General features: G+C 40.7%; 1 protein-coding gene across 2 annotated transcripts in view; it reads left to right on the forward strand.

Moving 5' to 3' along the window:
- Shroom3 (shroom family member 3) overlaps positions 1-20,411 on the forward strand; it is a 108,456-nt gene that overhangs the window by 55,739 nt on the left and 32,306 nt on the right. For both annotated transcript variants that reach the window (XM_071614349.1, XM_071614350.1), the window contains exon 3: positions 14,802-14,933. In XM_071614349.1, coding sequence (XP_071470450.1) covers positions 14,802-14,933 — 132 coding nt within the window. The remainder of the gene's footprint in view (positions 1-14,801; positions 14,934-20,411) is intronic.

The raw sequence follows: 20,411 nt of genomic DNA on the forward strand, positions 1-20,411 counted from the left end.
TTTGTATTTTAGAGATAAAGTCTCACTGAGTTGTTTGGCATCTTGCTTTTTGCTGAGGCTGGCTTTGAACTCGCAATCCTTCCTCCTCAGCCTCCTGAGCCGCTGGGATTACATGCGTGCGCCATCCCGCCCAGCTCCATATTTTATTTTATCCCGTGGGTTATGATCTAATACTACTGTTATTTATTTTGTTGCTCAGATGGTTCCAGTTTGGGCCACTTGGAGCTCTTTCAGGATGGCTCTGTTCTAACTTGTTTTGAAACATGGATAGGGATGAGGTGCTGATTTCCTGTTCCTACCTGTGAGCACCTGTGTGTTGCTGTCTTAGATATCTGACAAGGGCTGGGGCGAAAGGTTCAAGTGGACACGACTCGGAGGCTGAGACGCTGATCCTGGGGCTGGGAACTGCTGGGATTTCCTAAGGAACCAGATCCAGGCCCCATGGGCCACACACAGAGCTCCTTCTCTATTTATAAAATAGCCAGAAAGTATTTTCTCACTTGTTTATAAAAACAAGGAAAGAGCAAAAGGGCGAAGATCCCTCTTCCCAGGTGTATTCAGGGGCCAGCCAAACACCCAAGTCGCGTGGTTTAGTATTCTCACAGATCTAACCCTGTCTTGCCTTTCCTACTTAGATTCCTGAATCCTCTCTTATGAGATAAATTCTCTCTTTTTCTTATTATCGATAATAATTCTATAATCTAACTTATCATGGTAGAATCTTCTCCCTAAAATATCAAGCCTCAGGTTAGGGTAGTTCAGTGAATGGTTAAGGAGACAAAATGTTCTGGCTTTCTCCTTGAGATGTCCAAGCCAGTGGTTTACTCCAGAAACCTTTTATTCCTTCCTCACCTTCTATCACAGTTAACACCACCCTTAAAATAACCATGCAGTTTGTTATTAAGCAAAATGACCATATAGTCTATTATTAAGCAAAATAACTATGCGGTCTGTTATTAAGCATTTACCCATACATGGTGATAGATTACATGCTCTGTAAAGAAAATCAAGGTGAATGGATGGAATGGATGATAGAAGCTCAGAGTTGGCCCCTCTAATTCCCTCTTAGTTGGGCAGCAAGGTACTTTGTATTCCCTTGTTCAGTAATTCTGTCCCCAGCTGCTTGCTTAGTGTTCTCAGGACAGCGTGCCTTAGGAAGCCTGGGTAAGATATTACAGGACTACTGCTTCAACACCCACAAATGGTTGGAAGTTTGAGGCAGTTAACACATACTTTGGCAAACAGTGGCATTTTCACATGTGGATAAAGGCATGGGGTTTTTTTGAAGAAGATCCTTAAGATGACCCTGATTTCAGTTTGATGCATCTTATCAACCAGTAATTTTCTTTGATTCCCTCCCCCTCCTGCCCACAAACGAGAAATCTGGCATTTCTAAGCCTTGTGCTGATTTCCAAGAGGCTGGTTCTCAGGGTGACTTACTAAGGGCCACCCTCTCTTTTTCCTTTCATAAAGCAGGGATTGAATTTTAATTGGCCCATTCACAGAGGTGACTTGAAATGAGAGTCCCTCCCACTTACACTGAGCTGGTGAGGTCAGGGCAGTTCAGGCCGGCCAACTGCAAGTGCAGGGAATTGTTGGGAAGCTTTACCACCCAGAGCAGAGAGCAGTAGCTGGGTGAAATGACTTTTTATCTTACTCCTGAATATGACATCAGATTGCCCAGGGGGTTGCTGTCTAAGATGTTTCTATTTGCCACAAGGTAAGTCCAGACTGTTAGAGTGAGATTCAGAATCTTTGAGCTCAGGATGCTTAAGTACTGAGCCTTTAACAGGCACCTTTTCAATGCTGTGGTATACCTGTTTATGAAGAAAAATAACCAACTACATGTTCAGTTGAGTCCTGTTTCCCTAAATTGTTGTGAAACTGTTCATTGAGAATCTCCCATGAGTCAGTGTGCTAGCAATTCCTCCGTTTACAGTCTGAATTACAGACTGAGTTTACAGTTATGTCTCTCCTGTATGTAAATACAGTCACTCTGTTGCTTGAGATGTAATTATCTATAGTGGCTTTTTATCTCATTCAGATTAGCAAATGCTTTGTGTTCTAACTTCATGGTTTTGGTTCCTCATTTCCTGGGGGAACTTCAGAGTAACTTTGTTTCTTACAGGAAAGGTTATATACCCATGGACTAGAAGCCAAGTTTCTCTCTGTTCTCATTGCCAACATTTGTATAAAGAAAAGGAAGTTTTTTATTTTTATTTTTTCATTTACCCTCACTAATCTTTCTCTGATGCTCTTCCTTTTTTTTTTTTTTTGTAGACCTGTATCATTTTCCATGTCTCTAAAAAACTCTTGACGTTTGTTTCTAGACAGGTCTACTAGCAACAAATTCATCAACTTTTGTTTGTCTGACCAAGTCTTTATTTCTCCTTCACTCTCGAGGGTAATTTCACAAGGTACAGAAGTCTAGGTTGGTTAGGTTTTTTTCCCCCCTCAACATTTTAAATATTTCACAACACTTTTCTTGCTTGTGTGGTTTCCGAGAAATTAGATGTAATTCTTATCTTTGCTCCTCCACAGGTAAACTGTTTTGTCCTCTGGCTTTTTTTTTTTTTTTTTTTGGTTCTAGAATGGAACCCACGATGTTCTACGGTGAATTACGAGTTATATCCCTAGCCCTTTTGATTTTTTGAGACAAGGTCTCATTAAGTAGCGGCAGCCTGGCTCTGAACTTGTGATCCTCCTGCCTCAGCCTTGTGAGTTGCTGGGGTTACAGGCCCACACTTCTGTGCCTAGAAAGGCTTTTTTCTTTATCTATGATTATATATATATATATGTATATATATATATACATACATATATATATACATATATATACATATATACATATATATATACACATATATATAATTATTATTATTATTTTTACAGTTTTTCTGACATTTATCCTTCTGGATATTTTTTAAACTTCCTGGATCTATGGTTTGATGTCTGATGTACATTTGGGGGAAATAGTCATTATTTCAAATATTTCTTTGGTTCCTTTTTCCCTTTCTTCTCCATTTGGTTTTCCTATGATGTATATATCACACTCTTGGTAGTTGTCTTATGATCCTTGGATATTGTGAGGGGTTTTCCCTAGTATTTTTCTCTTTACTTTTCAGTTTCGGAGGTTTCTATTAAAATATCTTGAAGCTCAGAGATTCTTTTCTCAGCCGTGTTCAGCATGAACTGTGGAGACAAGGTACATGGAAATCTCTATCTTCTGCTCAGATTTCCTATGAACCTAAAACTGCTCTAAAAATAAAGTCCATTAAAAAAAATGAAAGAAAATAAAAGAAACCTGTGGTTATATTCCCAATTTCAAAGGAAAGTTTGCCTTCTCATTCAACTTTGAGGTAATAGTCATACTTGAAAGGAAATACTGACAGATGGCCAATTGTACATTATTTAACTCTGACAGAGTTGAAGGTTTGACTACTTTATTATCTTTCCCCTTATTTATTTGAATTCTACATTTATCCTTTATGATTTTTTTTTGGTACCAGATATTGAACCCAGGGGTGCTCAAACACTGAGTCACATCCCCAGGCCTTTTTTTTTTTTTTTTTTAGAGACAGAGTCTTGCTGAGTTGCTTAGGGCCTCACTAAAATGCTGATTGTCCTGCCTCAGCCTCCCAAGTTGCTGGGATTATAGGCATGCACCACCCTGCCCAGCTCCTTTATAATCTTGATTTGAAATCTTTGTCAGGTTTATACTTAATGTCTATGCTTGTTTTTAGGGATGTTTTTACCTGAAAGAATATGATAAGGAAAAGAACAAGTAGATGCAATATACAGAGTAATGTTTAAATGTCTAACTGACTTGAGTATTTCTTTTATCACTATAGGCAGTCATTTTATTATTATTATGCACATAAATGGTAAAAAATAAACTATGAACTGCTTATATTATAAAGCAGTTTTAAATATAGAAAGGTTACAGGGCTGGTTTTTCAAGTTTTGTTTGGCATTCTTGCATCTGAAAGCAAATGAGAGAGATCATTCTTTTGAGTTTTATTATACTCACTAAGTGTCAGGTTCTGTGTTAGCAGTAATGGTGGCTAAACCCATCCCTGTTAAAAAAAAATTTACTATGGAAATACTGGTAGGTAGGAATGGAGCAGCTAGAAGGGGTGTTCTAGAAGTTTTCTGTGTTTTTAATTGCTCTGTCTTAAATCCTTCTCTGTTCTTTTTAATCAGGTTCCAATGTTTGGAAACTGTATTTTAATGGCCAGTTGCTTTTCTAGTATGATTTTAAAACAAACGGATTCTTCTTTTCACTGCTGCTTAAGGTTTTTAACTAAAATTAGTGCTTTCCATCCTTTGTTTTCTTATCTCTTTAATTCCTTATTTGTGACTGTTTCCTTAAAACAAGGAGGAAGACAGTGCTATAGAGAAGAGAAAAACAAAATACCATGCATCAGATTAACTCCGAAGTCTCTTTAGTGGAGCTGTTGGGGGTGTTTTGTTTGTGTGTGTATGAGTGGTATTTAGAGGAGCCATCCAGAGATAAGGCTTCTGCCTCAAGCACACTCAGCATACAACCGTCTCTTCATGGGATTCAACAAACGCTGTTTAACGTATTCTTTGGCATTGTGTAAAGTTAATTATGCTTGATTTTGAAATATCATAATTGTCATATGAACTCTTTTGACCCTCAAAGGATGATGGCTCTGGTTTCTACGTTGAGGTTCCAGCAGTGGTAGCAGAGCAGCCTGCCCGGCCTGCAGTCCCCTGGGTGAAGGGGGAGAAGCCTATCCCTTTTACTGGGCTCTGCTGAACTCTTCCTAGTTTGTCAACAGCAGTCCTCTGGAAAGACCTCAGGCGTCCCCCAACACGCAGTAGTGATTTAGGGACCCAAGTTCTTCCAAGTTCTCTATCTTCTTCATCTGAGCCTCCCTGAGATCTATATGGATCTGTTTGTAGGTAGCTCCATGTGTCTATGTGTGGAAGATAACCAACCAGTATGGAAGTGATTTTTTCCTAAGCTCTAACACATCCTATGGCACAGAGAAATGGTAGGGATGAGAATCCCCAAATCATAATAACTGCCATCTGAAGGAATCACTCAGAACCAATCCTTCCTTCCTTCCTCCAACAAAATGTCTGGTTCCAAGTTGAGAATTGAGAAACAAATGATTTATTGGTACATGTATGTAGGCTATTCTATTTATGCTATGCTGTTCTTTTGTAATTGAGTTTAAAAGTCAACGAATGACAAAGGTGAATGCAATTACAGATCACAGATATTATAGTGTTTGTATCAGTTCTGCCATGACTTACGTGCAAATGTTGACATGTGGGAAGGACAGGTGAATATTCTGATTTCTTTGCATGTATCGAAGTTGAGGGGGTGGAAGGCAGGGGGAGTATTGAGAAAAAGGACATTTTACCATTATCATCTCCTGGTGACTAAGTAAAAAACACCCATTCTGAGGCTGTACAAATAATTTTATTTGTAATATTTTTGTGTGGCCATCAAAAATGTTTCAGAAGGAGGGTGGAGTGGAAATGAACTACCTAGTAGTGAAAAGGAAGTGGGGAGCCATGAAGAGTGGTGGGGAGGAATGGGGTAAAGTACAGTCCAAGAAAGGTTTTATCTTTATGCCAATTTTTTGTGTTAGTCTTATGCCTGTAGGCTAGCAGGCTTCATGCTTGTGATTCAGTTGTGAAAGCCAAAAGTCCCCAGGACATATTATCAGGATGTGACATTTAAAAAGAATGTCTCTTTTTAGAAAGGACTGTGTGTTATATTACCTAATGCATACCTTTCCACCCACTGGGCCACTTTTAAAAATTTTTTTCTTTTTCTTTCTGAGTAGGAGGACTGGGGATTGAACCCAGGACTGTATGCATGCTAAACATATGTTTTTACCTCTAAGCTACACCCTGAGCTCATGAGCCACTTTTGAAAGCCACAGTTTTCATTAGCATTTTAAAACCTTGGGAAAGTGTTCCTGTTAGATTTCTATGAATCTAAAAAGTCTGAGGGATACTCTCATGGAGCCCAGGAGTCATAGAAACCAGAGGTTGGGATGCTGCAAAGAACTATAGGATTTCTCAAAAATAGTATCCTCCCCAACACTATGTGACAGGACAGTGTCACCTGTGGATGTGTAGAAAATCTCTCAATATAGAGTAAGTCCTCTGGATCTGTGCATGAAACTGTGTTATGAATGCAGCTCAGAATAATTTGACTTAGTCCTAGTTTTCAATGCTATGTATTTTCATCATCAGTGTTTGGGGCTTATAATTTCCCTGTGAACAGAAACTGCCCCAAAAGGCATTGTTATTAATATATGAATCAGCTATTCTTCTATACTAAATAAGATGTAATTAACCCCCCAAAATTATTTGTACAGTGACATTTAATTATTCATATTGACTTGTTCCTTTTTAAAGTGTGAAGGGGTAATTTAGCAATTATGACCAAAATTGCAAGTGCATTTGCCCTTTGAGCCAATAATTCCCCTTCTAAGAATTTCTGCAGATATGTCGCCCTACATGGAAAGCAGCATATGGATGTGGCTATTCATTGCAGCATTATAGGTAAAGCGAAAGACTAGAATAAAAAAGTGTCTACAGAAGAAAAAAGTGTCTACAGAAACAGCCTGGTTAACTAAATATGGTACACTGCACATACTGGACTACTAGGCAGCTAAAAGGGATGAGGAAGCCTATGAGTATTGATGTTGAGTGTTCTCCAGTATGTATTGTTGAGTACAGAACCCAAGGCATAGGACATTGCATATGGGTCCTTTTGTTAAGGGAGTGAAGTAAGATTTTGTGTTCATATTTGCTTTTTGTCTGTGCTGTGAATCAAACCCAGGCTTTGCACATGCTAGCAAGCATTCTACCACTGACCACATCCCCAGCCCTTCCTGTATGCTTATATTCACATGATAAAACATTGGAAAAATATGTAAGAAAGTAACTACAGTGGTTAGTTGAAGGAAGAAGAAAAAATTGGCATGGAGGAGTCATGGAGAGCAGGACTTCACACTGGCTTTGACTTCTTTTTTTTAATCATATGAATTAATTACCTGTTCAAAAGAATATCTGAAGTAAATATAGAAAAAATAGTAAGGTTTGATAAATTTTGGTAATGATCACATAGTTAGTCTTTTTTATTAATCTAAATGCCTTTATATATTTTTGAAGTATATCATAATTTTAAAAATAGATGAGGAAACACCCCAGCGTGGTGGCACGTGCCTATAGTCCCAGCTCCTGTGGGAAGTGGGGAGTGAGGCAGGAGGATCACTTGAGCCCAGGAGTTCAGGGGCAGTCTGGGGAACCTGCTGAGACTCTATTTCAAAACAAAACAAAATTGAAGAGGAAAAATACAAGGATAAATATCAGTGACACACAATACCTTGGGAAATAATGATTTATCCTCACCTGAGCACTTAGGTTTTCGGTAAGTGTACCGTAAAGACCCTCAACAGATCTTTAAAATGTTAATTCAGATAAACTTATTTTATAGAATACATAGATAGAATGTATTTTGTTTCTCTGTTTGGGGGGAGTGTGGAGGGTTAGACCAGAACCTTGTTTTGATGGAATTTGTCTTCGGTTTTAGTGTTATACACTAAACCAATGATGAATGGACAGATAGATGCGTTGTAAGTGGATTAGGAAATACAATTCTCTTTATTTTGTGGTGTTGGTAGTCTGAGTCCATTTTGCATTCTTGCACATTTCACTCAAGTCTGATTGACAACTGGCATGACTATAGAATGTTGGTGTACCCAGGAGGGCCCATGCCGAGTCGCATTCATAACAGCTCATCAGAGAACAGCATCAACAAAAAATTGAACTGCAGCTCATAGAACTTCATTTTCCAAGCTATAGTTGTCCCCTTCTCCATTTGTCCAAATGGAGAAGTATGCCAGTCTTTTGGTAATCTCAAGTCTCATTGTGCTGTGAAGCCTTTCGGCTAACTTCAGACCCTGTTCACATGAACATTTGGCACTTATATCCTAAATGCCTCCAGAGCCTAACATATGATCTAAACATGATCTGAATCTGGTACCATCGACTCCTCACTCACAGGCGCTGGCTACACTCATTATATTCTGTAAACTTCCCAACTCAGACTCTGCATTCCTTGCTCCTTCTGTACTATATTCTTCCACCAGTACTTTGCATGCTCGTCTTTAGATCTTAGGTTGACTGTCACTTTCTCAAAGAAGCTGTCTCTGACCTGAACGAGGACTTTCAGTCACACTCTTACATTACCCAGTTTTTTATTTCCTTTGGAACACATGTAACTATATGAAGTTCGTTCTCTCTTTCTCTCTCTCCCCCCGCCTCAGTTTTGCTTACTTGCTGACCATGTGTCTCCCAGCTCTGCCCACCCCTCCTCACTGCATAGTGCTCTCTGCTTAGAAATGAAGAACGTGGGCTCCAAAGACAGATGTCTGTGTTCCAGCAGCAGCACTGCTCCCCACTACCTTTGTGACTCTGAACAGGTTTCTTATTCAGCTCATTTTCCTTGTTAATAGATCTTTATTGTGAAAATGGCATAGAGGTTAAGAGAAAATTCTCAAGTGTCTAGAATGGTGCTTGGCCCTCAAATATTTTATTTTTATTTTTATTTTTTAGTTGTCAATGGACCTTTATTTATTTATATTTGGTGCTGAGAATCAAACTCAGTGCCTCACACATGCTAGGCAAGTGTTCTACCACTGAGCTGCCACCCCAGCCCACCCAAACATTTCTTGAGTGAATGTGTGTGTGACACTCTGATTTTATGTAGTGATCAGGGAATACTGCTTGAAATACCTGAAGGGCTCCCTGTAGATTTTCAGAAACATGTTTTGCATTCCTGAATCTGAGCTAGGGCTAGATCCTCTAAGAAGGACACAGTGTCACTTGCTAATTCCAGTTTCATCAGCCTGCCCATCCCACACAGTTGAGCTTCCTTGTTTGTGGTCAGGAATGCAACAAAAGGGCTTTGTTTGAATTATGCCCACACACAAAACTTAGTTTGCTGAATTTTAAAATAAACCATCTTCTGACCCTATTGATATGCACATGATGTAATGCACTTTAGGAAAATATTTATTTATCTTTTTAAAGATCAAAGTGATCCCAAAATATAAAAGCATGCTGTGCTCTTTAGGAATGCTCAGTACATTATTTGCATCATTGGAGAAGTCAGTAAACAGCTGCTGGACTTTTTTGGTTATCCCAAGATACAGTGAGTTATATTTCCAAAATGGGAAGCTATTTTTAAAACAGTTTTGTTTTCCGATAGACAGTCCATGCAATTGGTACAAAATTCATCAGTTAAATCATTGAAATATAGTGAAAATAAGTTTTCTTCTCAGAGGCAGTCATTGTATCTAATTTCTAAAGTATCTTTCTGGAAATACTCTTCACACGAATAAACATATATGCAGTTACTGTATATTTCCCTGCATACTGTGCACACAGTTCTACATCTTGTCACTTGACAATGTATTTTGGAGATATTTCCATATTAATACGTGTAGAGCTACTTCATTCTTTTCAATAGCCTGTAGTATTCCATTAAGGAAGTACCTCACTGGCTTAACTAGCTTGCTGTTAATGGATATTTAGGTTATTTTACAATCCTTTGATGGATATATGTTTTGTTTTGTTTTTAAATCATTCTAGATGTCACCAAACTGCCCATCGTTCAGGTTGTACCCATTTATACTCAACACAAAGTGTGTTATTGTTTGGTCATCTTTTCATTCTTCTTTTCTCATCTGTCACCTGACATCTATATGTACAGTATAGAAAAACCATATAAAACAGACTTCTCTCTGAGGGCTTCTCCCAATAATATGTTGTGTCCAAAACAAAGTTTTGGGTTTTTTTGGGTTTTGGGTTTTTTTTTTATTTGATTGTATCAAAAATTACCCTGTTCTTCTTAAGCTGTGATACCTGATAAAACCTGTTATCCCACCCAAGGCAAATGAATAGTCAGCTCTCAGATCACCTTCAGAGAAAGCTTCCCAAGTCAGATCTCCTTTTTTGTCATTGCAAATCTTGGGCTTTCTTTGTAAAGCACTTATTTTATCTTTAATTTATTTTGTTTCTCCTCCAGAATGTAGGTTCCTTAAGGGCAGAGACAATATCTTAGAAATTAATTCTTTTAAATATCTCTAATCAGTTTCAGCTCCCCTAGTCCCCACTCACCATGTCCCTGGAGCCCTAACCTGCTACATCAACCCCTCGCTCTCTCTCCTGGGTTGAGCTAGAAGCCACTGGGTGTGAAGTCCCTTCAGCTTTCACCCTGCCCACACCCTTGAAGGAGGTCAGCTTTTACCTCCTCTTTTCTTCTCATCTCAGCCACACCAGCTTTACACCTACATAAGGCAAGACAGGTGCACCTGAGCTCTGGCAGCCCCTCCCTCCTCCCTCCTCTTTTAAGGAGTGTCACCCGCCCTTCCGCCCTGTGTGTGAGCACTCTCTGTCTCAGAAACTTGCTCAAACTTCTCATGGTTTAAAACAAAGCCAGCAAGATCAAAACTTTTTCACTCTTCTGACCTTGTAGTCTTGGAGCATTATCCCCTTTAGAGCCAAGTTTTTGAAAGAATGTTTTACCCTTGCTATCTCCGTTGCATCTCTTATTTAGATCTTATCCCACCATAATCAGGCTTCTTCTCTCATTGTTCATAGCAAAGATTTGTTACCAAATCCAGTGGACATGATCTATCTGTAGCAGCTGGGCTGGTTGAGGTTTCCTGCTTCCTACCTCACCCCGCCTGTTTGCCACCACAGTTGTTTTTTTTTTTTTAATCCCTATACTCTCCTACTTTTCTTCCTACTTCTCTAGAAGCTCCTTTGTGGGCCTTTTCTCAGAAACCCTTTATCCTAAATTGTGATGGTTATCAGAGACCCATCCTTAAACTACTTTCCTTTTCTCCTTATGCATTCTCCCTGAACAACCCACCTTTCTCAAATGTGCTTTATAGCTCCTGACTTTATGTGTGCAGCCCAGACTTTAGTACTCCAGCCCCTACTGCCTCCCATGTGTCTCCTCTAGAAATCCCTAGGCCCCCCCATCCCCCGCACAGTCCATGCCCCAGCGTGAGCCATCACCTTCCCCATTGACTCCTTTCTTTACCCTCTCTCTCCTCTTCACCACCTCTATCCACTGAGACTGGTCACTGAGACTGGATTCTGCTGTCTCCATAGCTTTAAGATCTTGTCATCTCTTCAAGTTCATTGCCACTGCCTTAGTGCTGGGCTCTCATTATCTTGTGACCTGGTGGATATACTAGCTACCAATCTCATCCCTCTCAAATTTATTGTCCTTGCTTTTGGGACAAACTCAAATCCAAGCATGGCTCTCTCTAACTAAGGTGCTTGGACATAGGACACTGTCCGGACCCTTTCAGTGTGGTGCAGGTGAGACTTTTTATGACCTGGCCCCTCCCCTTTCACCTGCATCTTTTCTTCCTCAGCTAGTTTGGTTACTTGTACTGGGTTCTTGCACATTTCCATGTCTTTGTCATGCTATTCCTAGTGCCTGGATAGTCTCCCTTCCTTTTCTCACTTTATCTTATTCTGCATAAATCTCTCGTGGCTGTGTTAGTCAGCTTTCCATTACTAAAACAAATACTTGAAACAATCGACTTACAAAGAGAGTGGACTTATTTTGGCTCATGGTTTTGGAGGTGCCAGTCTGTGACTGACTAGGCTGTTTGCCTTCATGGGTAGTATACCCACAATGGCCAGAAAACCTCTCACTAGGCCATTAAAGTCTCTGACACCTCTCAATAATGCCACTCTGGGGAACAAGCCTTTAACATGTGGGCCTCTGAGTGACAATTAAGATCCAAACTATAACATTTCTGCCTCTGACCTCCAAAGGCTAAAGTCCATCTCACAATGTAAAAGGGATCCAGTCCATCTTCAAAAGTCCCCAAACTCTTAACCGTTTCAGCATTGCTCAAAAGTTCAAGTCCAAAGTCTCCCTTATGACTTAAGGCAAATTCTTAACTATAAAAACAAAATATTAAATTCATGTCCAGCATGTGGAGCACACTATGACCTTACTGACTGCAGCCCACCTGGCCTCTTGGGCGGGTTGCCTATGCTCCCTGTATCTTCCCTTGGCAGGCACTCCATGTTCCTGACATCTTTGTCTTTGGGGGTCTCCACTGTAGTTCCAGCTTCGTTCTCACAGCTCCACATGTTGCCCTGTCAGGAGCTGCCTGCAGAGACTGTGTCCCTGCCACATGCCACCTGTCCTCCCAGAGTTTCCTTTGATATCTTGGTGGAAGCTCCATGATCCTATAACTCTTACAAGAATGCCTGCATACCTGCACACCCAGCCACATGGACAACCCCAAGGTCTGATGCCAATGCAAACTGTACCTGGAACCACTTGAATCAGGCTGTAGTGGCCTTGAAGTGCATTGCTGGCTTAGCACTGAGTAAGCAGTGTGCCCCTGAGTTTTACAGAGGCTCATAGTTCACAGTTTATCTTGAGTCTTGGAGTGATCTTTTAGATTTGAACTTTCAAGCAATGTTGGAACAGTTAAGACTTGGGGACTCTTCTCAAAAGGATCTGCCTTAGTATGTCTATTTATTTTATTTATTCATTCACACTGATTCTCACTGTAAATATAGCTAAAAGCAGCCAGTAATAGCCATGCTACTGTCTGAGTGATTTGCTGCCTTTGAAATTTTCTCTCCTAGAGAAACTAGTTCATCACCTTTAAGCTCAGCTTCACACAGAGTCTCAAGGTATGGACAAAATGCATTCAAATTCTTTGCCTTGGTGTAACATAGGTGGTTTCTAGTCCAATTTTCAGTAAATTCTCATTTCTTTCTGAAACTTTAATAGCATGCACCATTACTTTCTACATTTATATAAGCATCTGCCTTCTGAGCCCTCACCAGAATTGCCTGTTTAGCTCTATTTACAGCATTCTGTAAAGCTAGACTTTAGCTAGCACCTCCAAACTTTTCCAAATTTCTACAAATTCAAAGGCTTCTATATGGTCTCAGGTATAGTCACAGAAGTCCACTTCTTGGTACCATTTTGTGTGTGTTTGTGTGTGTGTGTGTGTGTGTGTGTTAGTCAGCTTTTTGCTACTTTAACAAATACTTGAGACAAAATCAACCTATAATGAATGAACATTTATTTTTGCTCACAGCTTTGGAGCTTTCAGTCCATGATTGTTCTACAAAAATCTTTCATAGTTTAGTTAATACTGAAGCCTTCCTGACCTAACCCTGCAGGGTTGTGACTCCCTCCTCTGTTCAGTGAGGAACTCGGGCAGGTGTCTGTTATGGAACCCATGATACTCTTATGGTGGTTTGCTTGACTCTCTTCTATACTGCAAATTATCTGAGTGTAGTGATACTTTATTCTTCTTTGTTATCCCCACTGCTAGAATAGTGGCTGGAATATAGAATATCTCTATAAATGCTCCCAGAATGAAAGAAACTGAGAAAAGTTCTGGATAACTTAAAAGAAAGTCTTGGCTGGTGGGGTGGAACACACCTGTAATCCCAGCAATCCCAGAGGCTGAGGCAGGAGGATTGCAAGTTCAAGGCCAACCTGGGCAACTTAGTGAGACCCTGATTCAAAATTTTAAAGAATGTAACTCAGTGGTAGAGCACCCCTGAGTTCAATCCCCAGTACTGAGGGAAAAAATTTTCAAAGCACAAAGTGAGATTTTCTTTACTTGACCTGGGTGAAGCAACTCTGTTTGTCTTCTTTTTATTGTCCTATGCATAGCCTTCAAAGTCCGAATCAGAACTTCCAGTGAGGTGTCTGATCTTTCGTGAGAGGTGTATCAAATGATAACTGTGTCCGGATGGTTATATTCATCGGCGTACCTCCCATATCCGTTGGGGTTTCAAACTAGAAGGCTTCTCTGGAACCTCTGGAGTTCTTGGTAATCACCATTCCACACCTGCTCTTGACAAGAAGGGGACCTTCTTTCTGTGGGATTTATTTGGGTCTGTCAGTTTTCCTTTGTGGCATGGGGTGCTGCCTAGGGGCAGTGTTTTTAGGTAGGCATAGACATCCTGCTGGGTGATGAGGCATCCCCAGCATTTCAGTGATGCTGTGCAGATCAAGTGTTAATAGATCGCCTCACTCTTTTGCCAAAAACACAGCCCAGCAGCTCTCCTGACTTTGGCCTTCTATAGCAATGTGATTCTTCTTGCCGCGCTCATCCTTCAATGCTACAGTCTGAAGGACACCCACGTTTGTCCTTTGGCTTTGTCAGTCCTTTGTGTTTTAAGGGCAGGATTTTTAAAAGTTTAAGTCATCGACTTGAAAATGAGAAACTTTTGGAGACCACTTTGTTCTCTGGACTGTGCAACTTAAAGAGCATGTCAACACCACGTCCTCCTGATTTTTATGCAGCTCTTACCAATAAAATAGCTTTTTACTATATATCCACACAAAGTCCCTTGGAAATGGGAAGGAACTGGTGCTCCCTTTTTATATATGGATAGAGGTCTGGAAAGACCACGACAATCATGTGTGTTTTACATTCATAAAGCATAAAATGTTAACATACAGTCTAGATGAAGGTGATATGGGAACTCTATCCTAATTTTACAACATTTCTGTATAATCTGAAATTATGTCAAAATAAGAAATGAAATAAATATCCTGATTAAGCAGGGAATAGTAGTGATTGGTAAGAGAAACAAGTAGTGCCATTTTCTTTCTAGTTTTATTTGCTTTTCCATCTCTGAATGACGTCGCAGTCTCTGCTTGCAAATCCCCAAGCTACCCTTGTGAGGGCCTGCTGCTCGTGTTGAAGAGGTCCCCTTTCCTGTCTCCCCAGGCGCAGTGAACCTGCAGGCCGACCTCACTCGTGGCACACAACCAAATTTGGGGAGAACCAACCTGACACCAGCATGATGCAGATATCTCAGGGCACGATGGGCCCTCCTTGGCACCAAAGCTACCATTCCAGGTAAGTCATGACAGCTGAGACCAAGGGGTTCTTTCAGACATCATGCTCCCAGAAAACAGCATTTTCTGCTTTGAAATCACTTTGTCATATACACCTCGAATCCTCCTCCTTTTAAAACACCCATCATGTGTGCACGTCATCCTTATATCCTGGCTAGAAACATAAACGACTCCTCTGGATGGTCAGTTGAGGTATAAATATGACCCATCAACTCCCAGTCAGGTACTTCTCAATCGCCTGTTATAACAGTAGATCAAAAAACTTGAGACTCCTTCCCTCAGTGCTTCAGTGTCAGAATTGTATATTTTTTGATCTGAATGATTCTGCTCGTGCATTTGAACTCTCCACTTGGTTTTTCTCCCTCTGTTCAGATAATTAATCTATCTTAGCTCAACAACAGAAACAGCTAAGATCTGGAGGGCTGCTCAGTGCATGCCTGGACTCATGTCATCTTTTATACATATCTTCAAAGCAGATATAGTGTGGTTCACCCCACTTTACAGAATAGGAAATTGACGCTTGGAAAGGTTTATTAGTCCAAGGTAAAATGACTAAGCAGTGCCTGCATTAAGATAGAACTGAGCCTGGTTCCAAAGTTTTTGCTTGTAACCACCAGTTTATACTTCTTTTGCTTCTCTAGTCACTGTTGTACCAGTTGGGGTTTGATCAGGAAAGAGTTGACTCGCCATGAGCATTACAGGAGAAGAGATTTATTCTAGAAATCAGATCTTATGTAATAGAGGGGAACTGGGGAGAAAGGAGTCAAACACAGTCACTCAGACACAGTAAAGAGAGAGCTAAGCCAGGACTACCTCACACAATGTGCTACAAATGCAAATTGGCATCTACCCTCCAGTCGCCAGGGAAGCAGATTCCACAGCATATCACTTGTGGGAAATGTTGGATAAGGTAGAGATGTGGAAAGGCCAAGAAAATAAGGATCATTTCAAGCCTCTGCGTAGACAGGAGATGCAAGTGCTGGTGTATAGGTATTAGGGAGAGGGGGCACCGTGCAGCTTCTGGAAGCATGACTTAGCCAGTGGTGGCTTTATATCTGGTCAGGCCAAGACTCAGTCACAGCCCTTCATGCTCAAATCTGGTCAAGGAGCCAGTCCTAGACCTCTCTCTGATGGACACAGGCATCTCCCAGTGCATTCGGCTAAGCTTCAAGCACAGAAGGAGATGGTCATTCCTGGTTACCCTCCTTGTTACATGGCCCTCCTAGTCACCCTGAAGGAATTTATTCTCACCATCTGAGCCTTCTTTCTCAGGGAGCAGGTCCCCTTGCAGGGCCTCTTCCCATGCCTGGAGATGTTGAGGGCCATCAGAAGGTAATGTGTGGGACCAAACAGTTTGAAGGAAGAACAGCACAGTATAAGATCCTTGGGCTGTTAAATCAGATTTGGGCTTAAACCTTAACTTCACCACCTACCACATGAGCTTGAAGCAGATCGTTTGACCTCTTTGATCTTGGCTTCCTTTTCTGTAAAATGAAATATACCTATGTCACTTGATTGTTGTGAGGAGTACATAAAATAACATTACAGTTCCTGGCACATAGTAAACACTCAATAAATGACAACTAATTATAACAATCAGGCTGAAGACTTAGAGGCACAGTGAAACCTGGTAATGAATTTGAAGGTTAAGGGCATAAACCAGCATATGCTTATAAATGCAGGTGTATATTAGCAGAGTGCCCCTGAATGGTGAGATCCTTTGGAGCTTCCTAACCCCTAACCTTATCAGGAAGCACTAAGTCTGAAGTCATACCATGACCTAAAAATGTGCTGGCCTATGGCAGAAATAAGACTCCCGCTGTGAGTGCTTAGAATAACTGCTTACAGTAACAATGGTGAGCTCCAGCAGGCCTGGAGCTCCTGTGTCCCCCTCCCCCTCCCAGTCTCCAGAGGGGTTAGGAAGCCAGTCCCTCCTTACACCATCTATACTACTCTGCCCCTGTGAGCCAGGCTTCAAAGTAGCTTCTTCCACACAGTGACAAGCACTGCGAGGTAGCAGAAGGGGAAGGATTACCCAGAATAATGCAGATGTGTGCATCCTCTTCTGCCCCCATGGATCGGTCACCCCATGCTTTAGCTTGTGGCTCTGACAGAGGGCTTCACCCTCCCCAGAGTCCCACTCCTGAGGTCTGAAACAAGCAGATGGAGAGGGGCTCCAGGTGTGTTGTTAAGGACCACAGTGGCATCTAGTGGTCTGGTGTGCCAAATCAACTGGTTGGTTTCCCTCTGACAGCCTTAATTTAGTTCCTCAAACCCAGTCTCGGGTCTGTTTATGGATCTGTTTTTCATTATGAAGCAGAAGTATGAGGGAGTAGGATGGTGGTGGAGGAGTGAAAGAGAGAAGTACAGACACACTAAGGACATCTAGTCTTTTTTGTGTGTGTGTATGTGTGTATATGGGTTTTTTTTGTTTGTTTGTTTGTTTGTTTGCAGTGCTGGTTCTGGTACCCAGACCCTCGCACATGCTAGGCAAGGGTTGTACCACTGAATTACACCCCCAGCCCAAGACATCTAACTTTAAGTGAGTGTAAGCTGGATTGGATTTGGAATTTCTCCAAAACTTTCTTTCAGCTCTCTTCTACCAGATCCTTGTCACTGTCTATTTGTGCCCTATAGGAATCTTACACAGTGGTTCTAAACTACCAAAGTACATAAGAAGTGACCTTGAAGAGTCTTGTAGTTAAGTCTTTTGATAAGAGGCTAAAATAATACCAAAATACTAAAGTACCAGCACTTACTCAGTGACCCACTCTTTCAGTAAATATGAGTACTTGCATTGTCTCAGATGATTTCTAGGTATTGGGAGTGTAATGGAAAACAAGATATGAAACACCCCCATCTTACAATATTTATTTATTTTTCAAAGTCTGGCCCATGGGGTGATAATTTGTTAGAAACTCCATGGGGAAAAAGTGTATAAGGTTAAATAAGTTTAGAAAACATTGCTTAGTCTTTTTTTCCTTTTAGAATAGCAGACGAGACAGGTGCTATAGCACATGCCAGTAATACCAGCTAATCAGGAGACTGAAGCAGAAGGATCACAAGTTTGAAGTCAGCCTGAGCAACATGGAGACCTTGTCTCAAAAATAAAAAGAGAGAAACAAAAGGCAGGTGAACAATAGTTTGTGAAAAGAGTCAGAAGTCTTGCAATAAATAAAATTGTTTAACTTATTTAGCCAGTGCTTTCCAAACAAATTTGATTATTTAAGGAACTTAATGTTCTGTAAGTATTCTTTAGGAAATGTTTCCATATGCTTGCTTTGTGCTCTTTAGAATGTTCTATTTATAAAATACTGTTGCACACGCAAAATAGTCATTTTATAAGAGTACGTGTATCTGCCGCAGAAATAACAAACATTTTCTTATGTGTGCTTCAGTTCTTTCAAGATTACCAATGGAATCAAAGTTTTTTTTTTTATATAACCAAAAGTACATCACGTAATTGCACATATTGCTAAGTGCAGTGAAGAAAATGAAGCAGAGAGGCCGGGGTTGTAGCTCCATGGTGGAGTGCTTGCCTTGCCTCACATGTGGGAGGCACTGGCTTTGATCCTGAGCACCACATAAAGATAAAGGGGTGTGTGTGTGTGTGTGTGTGTGTGTGTGTGTGTGTGTATATATATATATAAATAACAGGGCATAAGGAGAGCAGAGTTGATACTTAGTTCTGAGAAGTCTTCTCTGAAGCAGAGACTGGAATGAAGGAAGGGAGTGAGCCAGGGCAGGGCATTCTAGGCGGCGGGAGCAGCAAGTGCAAGGCCCCCAGACCCTTTCACCTTCCCGTGGGTCTAGGTGACAGTCAGGAGGCCATTGTGGAGAAATTTTGTGATCAAGGCAAGAACTTTGACTCACTTGGGGTGCACTCCTCGTGAGTGTATGGCTGTCTTCGTGTTGGTTGGAACTACTGCAGGATTGAATATGTCATTATAGATTGTTCTCATCCCCACTAAAAATGCCACCTCAGAAGCAGGGATGGTGAAGTTATCAAAATCAATAGCTCAAGACTGTGATAGAAGAACTTGTTCCCAGAGGGAAACATTGGGGCTCTAATTCCCAGGGACAGAATGTTCCCGGGTAGCAAGGAGAACACCTTACCAAGGTCTCCTGTGATGCTGTTTACCTGAGGTTTGCTACAGATAGGAACTCCCCAGACCCTCGCTCTGGCCTGACTAGAGATATGTGTAATGGTTGTCTCATATTTCCATACACCTTCTATGTTTTGCGGTATGTTAGTGATGACATTTTCCCCACTCAGTAGTGTTCAGTCAACCATGATTTTAGTCACTTTGATTTGTCTGTGTTTCTAAGCTAGATTTGAATTATCCTTTCTGAAAAGTGAAAAAATGCTCTGCAGTTTGGAGGAGAATTAAGCAGTGTCTACGGACTACCTGCATAGATTTTTGGTGAGCAAAACAGCCCTTATGAGTTCTTTTATTTCCCCTGGAGGTATTCTCTCTGAATCTTCTGTTGGAGGAGAAGAAAGGAATCCTAGATAGGTCCCTGGAGCAATCTTCAACTGGGCAATCTCTTCCTTTTGTAATAGAACTTCTTCATTTAGAGAGGAATTGGAAAAGAAGTGGGGGGGGGATAAATTCTGGTGGTGGCACATGCTCTGTCATGCCATCGAGGGCAAGATCTGAGGTCCCTCTGTTAATTGACTTGAGAGCTGTTTTCTTCCTTACTACCTTGAATTTATTCTTGTCCTTCCCAAGGCAGGTGCTCTATTCAATAAATTGACTCTGATAGAGAAAACAGAGTGGCTTCAAATTTACAGTCTTCCTTCCTAGGCCTCCAGAGTCACTGGGATTACAGATGTGCAACCTTATGCTCACCTTGTAGTCTTCTTTTCATTGAATTTCATCACTAGCTTTGTCTTAGAATATGGTCCTTCTAGTCCCTTGACATATTCTCTGGAGACATTCTAACTATAAAACGTTATCATCCACTTGACCAGTAAGACATCAGATTTATTTGCATGGTATCTTGAAATGTAATAGCTATATGAATTTTAATAGTGCTTAAATGCTTATTTATTTTAAAATGGGAAATATTAAGCAAGAACTCTGATTTTCTTTCTTTAGAGAACAGAGAGACACAGACATTTGAAATACGGAGATTATTATTTGACTTTTGAACTGCTTATTCCTTCCATCATATCCTCCCCATGAATACATAGATCTTACTCCCCTTCCCTTCCCTTCCTTCTTTTCCTTGTTTCTTTTTAGTGTTAAATAATATTTCATCACCTAGATGTGCTATAGTTCATCTGTTCAACCATTGCAGGGCATACTGGTCACTTTCAAGTCTTTAGCATCAAAGAAGTTTCTATAAACATCTACGCACATGTACATATGTATTAGTCAATTTTACATTACTCTAGTGAAATACCTGAGGCAGGCTACTTTATAAGGAAAAGAAATTTTTTAGTATAATTTCAGAGTTTCAGAGACGAAAATTC

The sequence above is a fragment of the Marmota flaviventris genome, chromosome 7 (assembly GCF_047511675.1).
Source record: "Marmota flaviventris isolate mMarFla1 chromosome 7, mMarFla1.hap1, whole genome shotgun sequence".
In the NCBI taxonomy this organism is placed as follows: Eukaryota; Metazoa; Chordata; class Mammalia; order Rodentia; family Sciuridae; genus Marmota; species Marmota flaviventris.